Here is a 16,285-nt window from a genome sequence, read left to right as displayed (position 1 = left end):
CACAGGTGTGCTTAAATTATGCTTAATACCACAAATTAGTACTGTTGACTTTAAAAGCTATTCTTTTTTTTCTGGAATACAAGCAACTCTGAAGGAAACAAAAAGTAGCCCATAAACTCACTGCCCTGTTGGCATTAAAAATAATAATAGGCTGTGCGCAGCAGCTCATGCCTGTAATCCCAGCACCTTGGGAGGCCGAGGTGGGCAGATCACTTGAGGCCAGGAGTTCGAGACCAGCCTGACCAACATGGCAAAACCCCATCTCTACTAAAAATACAAAAATTAGCTGGGTTTGGTGGCACACGCCTGTAATCCCAGCTACTTGGGAGGCTGAGGCAGGAGAATCACTTGAACCCGGGAGGTCCGCGGAGGCTGCAGTGAGCCAAGATCCCACCACTGCACTCCAGCCTGGGTGAAGGAGCGAGACCCTGTCTCAATAATAATAATAATAATAAAAGTAATAGGCACACATGGTTAGAAATTACACATGGTACAGGAAGGTACAAAGTGAAAAGCAAAAGGCTTCCACGTCTACACTCTCTGAAGAGATTCTCTTGTAACTATTCTCGATAAAATGTCTATGCATATGCTAGTATATAAAATCCACTGGCTTTTATATAAGGATATTGTCGAATTTCTATTAAAATGAGTTTGTTTCTTAATGTGATTTATTTGCCTTGTGTTTAGAATATTGCATGATAAAGTTTATTTTATACATATTATACTTTTATTTTACTAATATATGAAAAGCCATATTTCAATGACCCCTGTACATTTTTCATGCTGTCTCACTCCCAATGGCCTCTGTGCATGTAAGTAACCTGTTGAATGACTATGCCTCTGTGTTTTTGGTGGTTTTCTTTTATTAAGTCCTTTTTTTATCAGCAAGCAACTTAAAACCTTTAAAAGTTCATTCTTTAAGTGCTTTCCTAATACTATTTGTATCTCTTATTTTAAAATACCCTTTTTTTATTGTTTCTCAACCCTATGACCATGTGGCAATTTCATTTAGACCAGAGTAACCTCTTCATGCTGCTCATTTATGGTTAAGATATTGATGTTTAACATATCTGTTTCATTTCATTTTCATAACATATCTGTTTGTGGTTTTGATTGTTGACATCTAACTCATTCTTACGTGTTTTTTAAAAAGATGACAAGTCTTAATTTGGTAGGATCAGAGTTAGGGCTCTATAGAGGGATAGATATGTGTATATACCATTCAGAAAGCTTGTGTCATCATCATCATCTTGCTCTTTCGTGAGATGCTTGCTTATTTTTGTTAAAATATATTAAAACATATCTGCTTGTCAATGCACTTCTTCTGTAAGCATACTTTTTCTTGATGGAAATATCACTCAGAGGGCAATAGGTCTAAAAAATAATGCCATCAGCACTCCTGCTTTTATTTTTGCAACTCTCATCACTCCATTACTACTGCAGTATAACTAACTAGCCCTACCACAGAGAGCCTCATGTTCATTTTAATTTTGTGAGTCTGCCATTCTGAACACAGAAAACATTTCTTGGTTTTTAGCTATTGCTAGAGGATATGCTTTAAAGACTTTCAATCAACCTTTATAAATCAAGTTATCAAAAGAAAACAACTGTGCAAATACCCATTAATATACACTAACCTCTATTTTAATATATTGTGTTTCTTTTTTTATATATTGTGATAATGGTGCTTTTTGTTTGTTTGTTTCTGATCTATTCTATTCCCAAGTATCTTATTTTGCATTTTAAGTGATTGGGCAAATCACTAATGTTAAGAACTAAGGTGATATTCACAGTCATTTGGCCATATTGTTTCTAGGAGTAGAAGGTTCTCTTAATAAATGATTGGCTAAAGTAACGCAGATTTCGGCCGGGCATGATGGCTCACACCTGTAATCCCAACACTTCGGGAGGCCAAGGCCAGCGAATCACCTGAGTCAGGAGTTCAAGACCAGCCTGGCCAACATGGTGAAACCCCGTCTCAACAAAAATACAAAAATTGGCTGGGCGTAATGGCAGGTGCCTGTAACTCGGGAAGCTGAGGCTGGAGAATTGCTTGAACCTGGGAGGCAGAAGTTGCAGTGAGCTGAGATCGCGCCACTGCACTCCAGCCTGGGCAGCAGAGCGAGAGTCCATCTCAAAAATAAATAAATAAATAAATAATAAAGCAGCCCAGATTCCTTTATTACATCATGAAATCAATTTTACTGAATTTATTTTAACCCCTCTAAAATCCAGGGTTTATTCAATATTCTTTAAAAAAAGAAATGTCAGTATGTAACTGACAGCATTTGGGTATGACCATATAAAAAATATTACAGGAAACACAGACATACAATTTTAGCCCTTTGTGAGAATTTCCAAATGTGTGTGAGAATTGGACCATGTTGAATTTCAACAGGAATGGGCATCTGCTCAGGAAAGTTTTGTACATTGCTTGAAATTGCTTTTATCATAGTGTTAAGAGGCAGGTTTCAGAAAAATATTTGTTAAAGTATTTCTCCTCAGTCTGTAGTGATTAGAGAACTCCACTTTTGCAGAGATTTCTGAGCTCAGACTCTGCTTCATGATTCTTTCCATCCTGATCCACCGCACGCCCATGTAATGGGCGACAAGTTTTCAGGCCCAGAAAAGCATGTAACTCTCCTTACACATTCAAGACTTTCCATTGAATGGATATCTGGGTTACAGTAAAGCTTGTGAGATGCTCATTGATAAGCTTGTGCAATAGTTACAGAACTTGCCTTAGAATCTAGCATGCCACCTTCATCAACTCTGTTGAAAGAAAGAACCATGAAGTTAAAGACCAGCTGTCCATGCATTTCTCATCCATCTCTAGAAATGATCTAGCTGGCCCCTCTCCTGGTTAACTTTAGTTGCATTCATGCTATATTCATGTTGGTCACTGTCTGTAGACTTTTTCTTTTTAGTATTGCTGACTTCTTAGAATTGGAAAAATATGAACAGCATGTGGTTTCAAATGAATTCATATGATTTGTTGGATACTACATGAAAAGATACGTAGTATCTTTTAGATTTGGACATTTTAATGCATGTGTTCAGCATCTTTGGATGCCCCTGGTTCTAAAGTGCATTTTCATGGGCTTAAAAATGAAAATTTCTCCCTAGATGCTATATGACTTAAATTACATGTAAGCCATATATCATAAGTTGGATTCATATTTTTAAGACATGGTTTTAATATAACTGTAGTTTTGCCAGTAAAATTATAATTTATGTACATGAAATAGTCATTCTACAAATGTACCTTTCTTCTAAATCTTTGCGTTTTAGTGTTTGATCAATTAGATCTTGTCACATACGAAGAAGTAGTAAAACTGCCAGCATTCAAGAGGAAAACACTAGTCTTATTAGGTAAGTTTGATTGTGTAAGTGGGTTGCTTATTCTTACTTTCAAAACATTTTGTGAACATTATTAAGAATTGTCAGTTTTAACATTCTTTTTTTCTAAATGACATAGGCGCACATGGTGTTGGGAGAAGACACATAAAAAACACTCTCATCACAAAGCACCCAGACCGGTTTGCGTACCCTATTCCACGTAAGCAATGTCTCAATCTCTTTTCATTATATTTTTCCTATCACTTTTTTAACTCTATAATTTATGTATTTTTTTCTGATTACATAAGGTATAACTGTTCATTGTAGGAAATTTGTAAAATCAAAAAAAGAACAAGGAGGAAAATGAGTTAACAATAATCCCAACCCCTCTTTCCCTATAAAAAGTGCTATAAATATTTTGTTGTATACCCTTCTAGGCTTCTCTGTTGTATATACCCTTCTAGGCTTGTCTTAGTACAGATATGTGTATGTGTGTGTGTGTGTGTGTCTGTGTGTGTGTGTGTGTGTGTTTTAAATAGAATTAGGTTTATCCATTCTGTTTGTAACAATTTTTCTAACAATATGTCATACACATTACCTAGATGAATTATTCTTCAGAAAAATAAGTTTTCATAGTTGTACAGTTTCTGATATGACAGTTTTTTCCCTTAATTAATATTTAAATTGTTGATTTCTTACCACTTTTTAAACCCAATCAATATGCTAACAGTTGTTTCTGTAAAGATTTTCAAATCTGTAAGATTTTTAATTCTCCTTATTTTCTGTATCTTATTCTTAACCTCTTGCCCTCTTCATTTTCTCAATTGTAAAATGAAGTAATTCAGGATTGCAGAGAGGATTTGAGATCATGTGTATGAAGCACTTAGCAGATGGTGGATAAGTAGAAGCTATCTACCACTATCATTTCATTATTATCATCATTATTCTAAAGTTTAAAATTTTAGGCCAGGCGCGGTGGCTCATGCCTGTAATCCCAGCACTTTGGGAGGCTGAGGTGGGCGAATCACCTGAGGTCGGGAGTTTGAGACCAGCCTGACTAGCATGGAGAAACCCCGTCTCCTAAAAATAAAAAATTAGCTAGGCATAGTGGTGCATGCCTGTAATCCCAGCTACTCAGGAGGCTGAGGCAGGAGAATCACTTGAATCCGGAGGTGGAGGTTGTGGTGAGCCAAGATCGTGCCATTGCACTCCAGCCTGGGCAACAAGAGTGAATCTCTGTCTCAAAAAAAATAAATAAAATAAAATAAAATTTTAACCCCAGAAGGTTTCTAGCAGCTCAGGGTTGGAAGAGCTAAAGGAAAATTATTTTTTAAGAGCAACAGGAGAAAATGTGAAGATTGGCTCCATTCTATAGGGCCTTCACATGCCTTCCTGAAGCAATGTCAATACTACTTACAGTTATCTGTACACCTCAGAGAGGCAGGAGGCTTCATGAGACAACCTTCATCCCAAAACCCTGTCTGATTTACACCAGAAAAGAAATGTATCCAATAGTGTCTCATTTGGCACTACTGGGGTTTTCTAGTGAAACACTTTGAAGTGTTATTTTAATTATCCTTATGTCTAGATCATGAGTACAGCAAGCTTAGCTAACATTTAGCTTCTTCTTAACCACGTAACAACTGAACTTCCATGTTATTAAATGGCCAGTTAACTAGTTTGGTTTTAAAACTTACCTTTGATGACGTCAATCATGACTAGTCTTTGAAATATTTGACCCCATATGTGTATATAACATATATCTAACTACTGAGATGACTGAAGATAGTACAACATCAATATGTTATGTCAGTTCTTGGCCAGGCGCGGTGGCTCACACCTATAATCCCAGCACTTTGGGAGGCCGAGGTGGGTGGATCACATGAGACCAGGAGTTTGAGACCAGCCTGGCCAATGTGGTGAAACCCCATCTCTACTAAAAATACAAAAGTTAGCCGGGCATGGTGGCACGCACCTGTAGTCCCAGCTATTAGGGTGGCTGAGGCATGAAAATCACTTGAACCCGGGAGGTGGAAGTTGCAGTGAGCTGAGATCTTGCTACTGCACTCCAGCCTAGGCAACAGAGTGAGACCCTGTCTCAATAAATAAATAAATAGTAACGCCAGTTCTTCAGCTTTTGATGTGCCTAGAGAAAGGGCTTCTCTTAAAATGTCCACATTTTGATGACCACAAGCACTTTATGTTCTAACAGGCTAGCAGGAAAGGGGGATTCCCCATTAGTTTAGGCTCATGTACACAGAAGAGAGTAGCATAAATTTGTTCTTTCTCAAAGAAAGAAGGAAGCAAAGAAATTGAGAGAGAGAGGGAAAAAAAGGGAAGGAAGGGAGAAAAGAAAGGAGGGTAGGGAGAGAGAAAGAGAGAATATTAAAACCAGTGTTCCTGGCTCATCTAGAAAAACATTTCCTAAAGTGTGTTTTGCAGGATACTGGTCCTATTAGTATCCACAGAACTAGAGCTTATTGGCATATACTTAAGTTACACTCACTTAGGTGAGGGGTGGGCAAACCTTTTCTGTAAAGGACCAGATAGTACACATTTGAGGCTTTAAGGCCGTACAGTCTATCACAAGCACTTAGCTCTGCTGTTGTCTCATGAAAACAACCGTTATAGGCAATATGTAAACAAAAGCGCATGGCTGTGTTCCAATAAAACTTTGTTTACAAAAACAGACAGTAGGTGGCCGGGTGCAGTGGCTCACACCTGTAATCCCAGCATTTTGGGAGACTGAGGCGGGCAGATCACCTGAGGTCAGGAGTTTGAGACCAGTCTGGCCAACATGGTGAAACCCCGTCTCTGTTGGAAATACAAAAAATAGCTGGGCATGGTGGTACACGCCTATAATCCCAGCTGCTCAGGAGGCTGAGGGTACAAGAATCTCTTGAACCCAGGAGGTGGAAGTTGCAGTGAGCTGAGATCGCACCACTGCACTCCAGCCTGGGCTACAGAGTGGGACTCTGTCTCCAAAATAAAAAATAAAAATAAAAAAAGACAGTAGACCGTATTTGGCCCATAAGCCAGTTTATCACCTCCTGATTTAGGTCTTCCATAATGATTATTGGTATGTCTGGCCACAGTCATTGTGTTTTCAGTGTAACGTGCCTTTTGCTGTATCCTAACATTCTCCTTTTGCAAGATGTTATAGAACATCACTTTTCAGTAGAACTTTCTGTGACAATGACAGTACTTGATGTCTGTGCAGTCCAGCACAGTGGCCACTAACCATATGTGGTTATTGAATCCTTGAAATGCCACTAGTGAGACTCAGAAACTAAAATTTGAATTTTATTTAATTTTGGCTTATTTAAATTTAACCATATGCAGTTTTCCATTTTTTTATTCTCCTTTTTTCCTTCTACACAAGACCCAACTGCATTAAGGCATACAGTGAGTTATATTAATCTCGGGTCATTTCATGTCTTCCTCCTGTGGTGGTTCATGAAGGGATAAAATACATCTCACCTGAACACTGAAAGATTCACCAAATCAGACAACTCACTGGCTACTATGGTGTGATGCACACAGATAAATACGGTTGCTAGAATTTAGTTCTGCAAAGCCACTGGGGGTGAGAACAGGGGATATGAGATATACGCTAAAGAATCCACAGCTTTTAGGAAGAGACTGGGTTTGAGTAAATCTGTTGGGAGCGTAGTAAGCTCATCAGCTCAGCCTTTTAAACCTCTTGTGCCATGCGACTTTGCAGATACAACCAGACCTCCAAAGAAAGATGAAGAAAATGGAAAGAATTATTACTTTGTATCTCATGACCAAATGATGCAAGACATCTCTAATAACGAGTACTTGGAGTACGGCAGCCACGAGGATGCGATGTATGGGACAAAACTGGAGACCATCCGGAAGATCCACGAGCAGGGACTGATTGCAATACTGGACGTGGAGCCTCAGGTAATGCCCAGCCTCCCCGAATGTCTGACATCCTGCCTGCATGCCAATAAGCACAGATTCTGAAATCAAAAATGCCATCAGAAAGTCACAGGTCACATAATAATTTGATAAACTACAGAAAAGTGTTAGTAATGGAGGCATGGGAGTTCACAGTCTAGAATGCCAGCTGACTAATCGTTGGACTCAGTGCACACACCATGTATTTAAGAAGCAGAGATTATTCTCTTAAGAGGTTTATTATATGCAGAAGCTCAATAAGGTTACTGATTGGGTCTACGCCTGCCAGAAATCCTATGATCATCTGACCTCAGGATGAGGCTGTGGCACTTTGTTATCACAACAGCCACCTTCCCTCTCTGGGTACAGCTCACACTGGACCATCAGAGCCTCTACCAGCACATTATGTTAATCTCCAGTGAGACACTGATCCTGGGGCCTGGGTCTGAAACACAGCACTAGCTTTATGAAAGCAAGCATGAGTGAGCCCAGATGTCAGAGACAGCAGGGATGGAAACCCATGGTGGCTCTCAGCCTCTGCCATTTCCTTACCTGAGCACAATGCCTGACCCTGAGCGAAAACTAGGAGAGAGATAAAGACTTGGAAGAGGACTCAAAAGAGAGCCAGACACAGAGATGATGAAATGGTTTCTAGATATGTCTTGCGGTAGGAATTATTAAACTTGAAAAAGAGAAAGCTGAAGGCTTTACATCAAAAATGCGGACAAGCTGTTTTTTCATCTCTGAGTACAAACCAAGTAGATATGGGAGGTAAAGTACAGTAGGAAGGATTTGGGAGTTGTAGACATCAAGATGGGTTATAGGAGAGGCTTGTGGGTGCCATGTGACTCCCGGGTCTGCCATTTCTAGGACTGATCTGTACCAAATCTCCTTTAACACTTAGAAATAGAACCAGTATGCTACCTGCTGAAATAGTAGACCAGCTTCCCTCAAGCAGGCTGTGTTTCATCAGGAGGCTTACCTGGCTATCCTAGGCAGGGCGAATCCCTGTTCAAGGGCCACTGTATGAGACTTGGTCCCCTAACCATCCCTAAAGCAAGGACAGAACCTATATAGCCAGAGTCTGTGTGACCTGGGACCTGACAGCTCAGTTTCTGGGCTCCAGGATCCTAATTCGTGGCCAGTGGGTTCACCCATTTCCGTTTACAACACCTGATGGGGTTCTTGAACTTGGAACTTTGGAAACCACAAAAGGATCTGTTTAAGGGGCCAGGGAGGAAAGCAGCAGTAGGGTGAACACTGCCGTTTACTTAACAATTAACTTGGACCTATATAGAACTAAATATATGATGTGTACCACAGATTGATTTTTGTTTAACTACTAATCCCTCCTTACTAGGGATTGGAAAAATCTTCTGGCCAGGGGTGGCTAGAGGCAAAGTCTCAATCCTGGTCCTGGTCTTCGACATCCTCTCCTTGGGTTCCACACTGGTCTTCACCTGAACGTCGTTTTCTGCTGGTAGTAATGTCTCTAGCAGTATGCTGGCTGCAGGGCTCCTCAGACTCCCTCTGCATTACCTAAGTCCACTTTCGAGGGCTTTCTGCCTTACCTGCCTCCGCTGCTGCCGCCGCCACCGCCACTGCTGCTGCTGCCGCTGCTGCTGCTGCTCCACCCATAGCGTCCAGCTCTCCCTGTCTCTTTGCCCTTGCACAGCCATGCATTGCTCTGCACTGCTGAGTGGGAGACACTTCTCTCAGCCTCCTCAGGACACCCACAGCAGTTACTTTTACCCATTGCACTTGGCCCCAAAGCACCTCCTCACCCCGGCTGGGCACTCTCTGCTCCCCTGAGTGCTGGATGAGCTCACCTGCACTCTTCTCTCCTGCTTCCTGGGTCCCTGCCTCTCAGAACTGTGATCTCTCAGATCCACCTAGCCCTGAGGGCCAGCCATAGGCATCCTGGCTGCCTGAGTCTCTTTGGGCCAGCAGCCCTGGGGATAGGGATTGCCCAGGTCCTGCTCCTCCTGTTGGTCTGGTTGACTACACTGGTCCCAGGCCCTCCTGCACAGGCCAGCCTCATGCCAGTCCTGGTCTCACAATGACCATTGCATACCACAGTACAGCTGAGGATGCCCGCAATCTGCACCGACTGGGCTTCACTCTCGAGCTTCTCTGCCCTCAGCCCAGTCTCTCCTCAGCTGGACAAGGCCTTCATCCTGCCTTCAGGATGCCCGTGACCATGAACAACTTGCTTTCAGGCAGAGCCTTACTGCTCTAGGGAGGCTCTCTCCTTAGGACATTTTTCTCCATCCCCCTTTCCCACTCCAGCTTCTTAGATGACCCCTCTACTGTATCTCACAGACAGTTTAATCCAACAAACTTGTATTAAGCCCTTATTATATGTCAAGCACAGGGTCAGGAGCTAAGAATACAATTCAGAAGACAAGATGGTGAGGATGAAATTCCTTCCTCATTGTACATCCAAAACTGTTCATAACAGAAGGGCCTTGTGGCATTTTTTAGAATCCTCTCACTTCTGCCAAACTACATGTGGACCATAGGAAAACCACCTAACACATGTCCAGCTCTTTTAGTACAGGTCTAATACTTTATGCCATCTTATTTCAGACAACTGAGGCCCAATTGAGCACGTCTAATAATACTATATGATAAGATATTGTGGTCCAACTTTAAAGCTAGAGGATGATGGTAAAGACATTAAACTAGAAAGAAATTAATAACCTAGCTTCTCATAAAATAGTAATAGATTATGTTCTTATAGTGCTGTATATTTTGCCAGGCGTTATGACTCCTTACCTAATCCTTGTAACCCTGTGAGCTGGAGATCAGTATCTACTTTTGTAGATGGAGAAACCAAGGCTTAACATAATTGTGACTCGATTAAGGCTTTACAGCCAATTGAAAGTGAGGTGTGAAGTTGAACTGTGTTGATTTTTAAATTTGTATTCTTTTACAATAAATCCCCACTTCCTTTCACTGTACCACCCTAAAAGAGGTAACCCTGGGAATCCTTAAGATGGTTCACCTTATCCATAGTAGTACAATGTAAAGCCTCATTTTTTTTTAACATTCAGAAAAATCTATAATTCAGTCAAACTTAAGAAAAACTGTAGAATTTATTTCTCATGAAAATAAAGCTATGGCTCAGAAAATAATCTGTGCCCCTAAAGCTGAAACTGTATAGCCCCAGTGTGTAATCAGAGCTTAATGTGATGGTTTTAGATTTTAACTTTATTCTGATGTATCCATTTGTAGCATGAAAAAGTTAATAGTAGCAGAATATTTGTAGTTTTGCTTTTGCCCACAGCGGAAGAGGTCATCATCAAGAGGTAGCATACAGTCTTGTTAGGAATCCATACTTTAAAACAAGAGCCAGGTTCTGAACCAGAGACTATTTTGTGAAATCAGTTAGCTCTCTTGAGATGGGTTCTGGGGTCACTGCACTCTTCCTGAACCCTTAGATTTTTGTACAAAATGACTCAGATGCTTGCCTCTGTATGCCTTTTAAGTTTGCAAACCAGAATAGATATCTGCATCTTATACACTTGGGTCAAATGAGTTTCTATTCCTTGAGGATAATAACCTGAGATTAATTATTGGCCATAGCCAAGCCATAGAATCAATTTATCTCCACAAATGTTAGATTAATGTTACTTTGACTATCTGAATCTAGCATGCTTTCAGTGATCTTTCTAGAGCATGCTCTTTCTCTCCCTGTCCATATCTGTCCCTGTTTCTCTCTCTCTCTCCACACACACACACACTCTCTCCCTCTCCCCCTCTCTCTCACTCTCTGTCTCTCTCTCTGTCCCTGTCTCTCTCTCCAAATCCCAGAGAGATTCGGAGAGAAATATTTGCCCATGAACATTAAAAAATTTGTGCCTCATCCTGAGTCAGAAAGGAAGAGGGTTTAGAGTTCATCTTTAAGTCACCTATTAACTGCCTGAGAGAGGGGAATCCTTGTGAGCAATTCCATTTCCTGTCCCTGAAGTAACTCTGAACCTCAGCCAGGCTACCACAGCACCAAAAGTGGCACCCACTTGAGACCCGTAAGTAGTGCAGAGTATGGCACAAAGACCTTCAAAAAAAGCGAGGAAATGTGTGGTGAGTCTGCTGAAAATATGAGGCTGACTAGACAGGAAAATCTCAATAAGGATTTGAGGCATCTTAGAATTTTTGACAGTACAATAATAAAGTATAGAAATAGAAAAAGCCACAAAAAGGAGGAGAAAGCAAATATGCTAACCACAGGGCTACTTTAGTTACTGTGATAAACATTAAATTTGGCTCTGAACTTCCTGACAACCAGGGCAAAAAAAAGGAAATCAAGGAATATAACCTGATTCATAGACATAAGAGGCATTTGGCAATGTGAGGAACATGGCCACCATTGATGATTTTATGCAGTGAGTGCAGTCTATGGATATAGACCAAGGGTGTGAATGCAGTGCAGAGATGGGCAGTCTGCAGGAAGCTAAACTAATGTTCCAAGCAGTTTGTTTTCTGCTGTTGTAATGTGATAGCTGGAATGGAAAACATGAGAAGGACTGGGTAGCTGGCAGGCTGGGCCACTGAGTGGAGAAAAAAACCATTTCATGCCCAGGGTGTCATTCTCTACTTCATCTGTGGGTTCCGTTCAGCATCCAGGCTGGGTGGACTTTCATCTAGCACTTAGAGTAGCTTTGGGGATAGAAGCAAATAGGATTCTTTCCCATCTCAGTTGCCCAGAAGCAGGCTATGGGATGGGTATATGTGTGTGACCAGGAGTAGGGGTGATGAGAAAACCTTGTCTCAGCTGACCCTGTATTCACCTGATCTATGAGCATAGGAAGGAAGGAAAAAAGGCCTAAGATAATACTGACATAAAGGATATTTCTAAGTGAAGATCCCTGTTAGCTTGCTTGAGCTATATATGGACTTCGTCATAATGTTTGTTCCTTGCTTAAGTCTTCAGCCACAAAAGGATTGGCAAAGAAATTGCCAGTTACCTCTTTCAAAAATTAACATATGCAAGCTTAAAGAGCTTTCTTACCAGAAGAATCAGAGCCTAGGACTTGAAGAATTAAAAAACTTTGATGGATAAATACAATGTACCAGTCTCCCTCAACCCACAAGAAGATGCTGTATGACTAAAATTCAGAAATATAATCCTAGTGAAAGCCAACCTTGCACTAAAAAAAGAAAGAACCTTTCATGTCAAATTTGTCTCTTACATGCCTGTATACACAAAGAGGCTAAGAGAGTCCCTTCAGCCAAGAGAGTAGAGTGCTCTGTAGATGAACCTGCCTTAAAAGACAAGATAAATTCTGTGCAAATTATATCTACTATTTTTACATTTTAATTTTTTCATAAGGGCAGTTTATGCTGGGTGTCATATTGGGCATGAGTGAGACAGCTGAACAAGACACAGTCCCTGCCCTCAAGGAGGGTACCCGCTAGTCCCTGGGGTCTTGGGTTTCCCATGTGATGGGTACTTCAGGAGCACATGGGAGGGTCTCAGAGCTCACAAAAGACCTCCCAAAGAAAAGAGCATCAGTACTGAGTTCTGAAGGATTACTCAGCCAAGCAAAAGAGTGAGTGGGGAAGGGGAAGAGAGGATGGGAGGTCCAGGCAGAGGGAGTAGTAGTAAGTCAAAAGGCCAGGAAGCCAGAGAGAGTCTGGCCCTTTCTGGAACTGAAAGTAGTTCAGGAAGGCTGGTCCATGGAGCCAAAGGGGCAGAGAGAAAGGCTGAAGAGGTTAAGCATAGGCATGCTTGTGAGAGAGAGAGGTGACGTTCATGCTGAGGAGTATACATTTTATCCTGAGGCCAAGAGGGAACTGTTGAATTCTGAGCAGGGGAGCCATGGGTTTTGAATTTCAGAAAGATCATTCCAGTAGCAGGGTAGAGTATGGATTGGAAAGCAGCAAAACCAGAGGCAGGGCGACCAGTCTAATTACTATTACAATAAGCTGGGCAAAAGATGGAGCAATAGGAATAGCGCAAAGCAAGCAAATTTAAAGACCATTTAGAAAGCAAAATATGTGGGGAGCAGGATAGTTAAATTCTTGTGTAAATGACAGCAAGATATTTACCCCAGCACATATGAATTAATCACATGTCAGTCACTTGTGAATTGGGTACCTGTATGTGTTGGGTTTTGTTCCTTGGAAGGGAGTTTGTAACCTCCCAGATAATCATAACCTCCTGGGGAGGAGCTGAAACAGTAATCCCTTAGCAGAATCAACTCCCACAGCGTCTGATTGCAGCGTTTTAGTATATCTATCCAAACTAGTAGCTTGCATTTAGAGGTTTTCAATGCCTTGGAAGGGAACTGAAAGGGATCTCAGAGGCCCTTCTGTCTTGAGTGCAGCATTTTCTCATGGGCCTATACATTGCCCACAGCCACACAGTGTCTTTAGCGACAGGACTAAGACACAAAGTCTAGGGCTCCTAACTCCAGCCCTGGGCAAGGTTCCCCCTTCCCCAGGAGTCCCAGGGGGCTTTTCTGCAGAGCAACACACAGTTACAGTGGACAGATTTGCTAGCAATCCTTGGGTAGCAATTTGAAATTTGAAATGTGAGGGAGTGGCCTCCAGATTAGTGGTAAAACCAGCCGGCAGGTCCAACTCTCCCCTTAAATGCATTTTCTGTCGATTAAAATTCAGGCTACAACTAATAGCCAGGTTTAAATGAACATTAACCAACATAATCAGTGTTAACTTTTATGAAGAAAAATAGATTGATTCATGAGTCATAAGAAAAATGTCCAGTTTGCCAACTTTTATTTTCTGATGGCTGTTGTCCATCCTTTAGAAAAAAAGTAATATAAGTTATGTATAAAGTTGGTAAATTTAATAATACCTTGCCAAAAATTTGAGCCAAGAGCTTGGAATTTTCAGTTGTGTAAAAATTTTTATAGACTCATTTGAAAGTTACATTAGTTATTTCTTCTTTTAAGTCGGGATTTTTTTTTTTTTCTTAACACAGGCACTGAAGGTCCTGAGAACTGCAGAGTTTGCTCCTTTTGTTGTTTTCATTGCTGCACCAACTATTACTCCAGGTTTAAATGAGGTAAGAATCAATCTGTTTTTCCCCAAATAAGCTGTAAGGATCAAGCCTTACTCCCCAGCACAGTTAGAAGCGTGTCAGTCTACATTTGCAGCAAGGCTGCTCTGATGAAGTAGGATGTGGAACAGAATGCTACATGGGACAGCCTTATCAGTAAGCTGACTTCTAAAATCTGAGGACAAACCCCCTCACTCCCACCAGGACCGAGGCGTCCCAGGTGTCTCACAACCTCCGGGGCTGCCAGCCTACTCCCTCTCCGGATAGGGATTGTGCGGCCCCTGGAGTGGAACCTTTGTGGAATTTCTCTCCAGGCCCCTGGAGACTACCAAACCTAGAAATCAGCTCTGTCCACTGTCAAGCCAGCTCAAGTCAGAAACTGCCACAGACGTGGTGCTCATGAGAGTTGACTGCCGACTTAGAAGGTTTTCCATTGCTGAGCAGATCAAAGGGTAGTTACCATGTGTCTGCTAAGTGTAGCAGTGCCTATCTGCTGTAGGTTCCTTAGTTAAGGGGAGACTCTTATACAAAGTTATCCTGAAGACCATTGCTTTCGCAGGTTCTAGAAATCATCAGAGGACTCCTGATTGACTCTGTTCAGTCAACACTGACCTAAACTGACTCAAGCTTAAAATCTAGTTAAATCATGGCTTGGAAATTTTCCCTTTGTGTACCTTTAAGGAAGATTCAGGATTTTGATTTACCTATGTTACTCATATTTTCCGTCATTATGTTTTTGTCATTTCATCTGCAAGAGGTATATTCCTTTGTAAAATTCTACCTTCCCATCTTATTTAATAGACAAGCATGTTTGAAACTCCACATTGTGGTTAGCTTTTATCCTTCAGTTGCCATGTATTTTTCTTGAATCATCATCTTTGCTTTGTTTTTGTTTTGCCTGTTTTCCTGCCCTTTTACTAATTTTCCATAGCTGCCAAAATGGTGCAGAAAATTGCCTGTAAGTACCAGCTAGGAGGTGGTGAAATACAGCCGTGTTTCTTTTAATAGATTTAGAATGTAGACACTTTGTTCCCACAAATCCTTGCTTTTGCTGTTAGAATAAAGGCATTTTGTTTTCACTGAGTTAAACCCTGCTCACGTGTGAGTCAAGCACACAGACAAGCTGTTGTCGAGGAAGAGACTGACAAATATAGCTTCGTCTTAAAAGATTCTTAAGAGGGAGCTTTATTTTTCTGTAAAGAGACCTACATTAAAAATGTGATACTTTCAGCCATAAATTTTCTTGAATATTTTCATCAGCCCAGCTTGCTGAGCAAATCATAAACTCTGCTAGTGGTTTTTGAAGCTCAGGACTATATATTCAAATAGAATCCCATGTGCCACAGAGTGATGTTATAGGAATTGTTCCTTTTCATCCTGGTAGGAAGCACTCGTGTCTTTGGGTGAATGCACGTTTGCTAAAATGGCGTTTTTTGCATTGTGTTGATTATAAAGTAAAGCCACAGTGAAAATACTGTGCTTTTTAAGTGCAAGCCGAACTAGAAGGTGATGATTAACTGGAGTCTTACCTACACTGTAGTACTTAACACTAACATTCAAAGCATGCCCTGTCCTGCTTTGAAATGCCTGTAAAAGAGGACAAAACAGGTAGGACATTCTTGATTCAGAGTGCCCTGAGAGAAAAGATTGAGTTCCTGTCTGCTGTGGTGTCTGCGCATGTCCACTGCAGTGCCAGGACAGAATCAAGCAAGTCTCTTTATCTTACTTCTAGTCCCCTTTCTTGAGAGCTGTACCCAGAGAGCTGAGGCTTGCCTGGACCTCCCAGCAGCCTCCCAGGAAAGGTCTCTTGCCAATAACAGAGGGGCCTTAGAGAAGAGGAGGGGAGGGGCCCTAAGCCGGTACTGGGCACTACGGCTCCTAGGTCCTTGAAGGTACCGCATCTTTTATTTTCTCTGGAGATCTGTCTCTGTCACCCAGGGCCCCCATTTCCTGGAAGAATTGCTCAGTCTCTTGATTTTAGATTTAATACTTGTA

At 41.4% G+C, this 16,285-nt stretch overlaps 1 protein-coding gene across 11 annotated transcripts in view; it reads left to right on the top strand.

The window, feature by feature from the left end:
- The window catches only part of CASK (calcium/calmodulin dependent serine protein kinase), a 400,245-nt gene that overhangs the window by 376,961 nt on the left and 6,999 nt on the right, over positions 1-16,285 (top strand). For 7 of the 11 annotated variants that reach the window (XM_009234749.4, XM_054544486.2, XM_024240508.3 and 4 more), the window contains 4 exons: positions 3,292-3,372; positions 3,479-3,559; positions 7,064-7,266; positions 14,213-14,296. In XM_009234749.4, the coding sequence (XP_009233024.2) occupies positions 3,292-3,372; positions 3,479-3,559; positions 7,064-7,266; positions 14,213-14,296 (449 nt within the window). The remainder of the gene's footprint in view (positions 1-3,291; positions 3,373-3,478; positions 3,560-7,063; positions 7,267-14,212; positions 14,297-16,285) is intronic. The other 4 variants (XM_054544490.2, XM_054544489.2, XM_054544487.2 and 1 more) reach the window with 1 other exon arrangement.

The sequence above is a fragment of the Pongo abelii genome, chromosome X (genome assembly GCF_028885655.2).
Source record: "Pongo abelii isolate AG06213 chromosome X, NHGRI_mPonAbe1-v2.0_pri, whole genome shotgun sequence".
In the NCBI taxonomy this organism is placed as follows: Eukaryota; Metazoa; Chordata; class Mammalia; order Primates; family Hominidae; genus Pongo; species Pongo abelii.
Note: the sequence above shows the minus strand (reverse complement) of the source record. Positions and strands in the feature narration are given on the sequence as shown.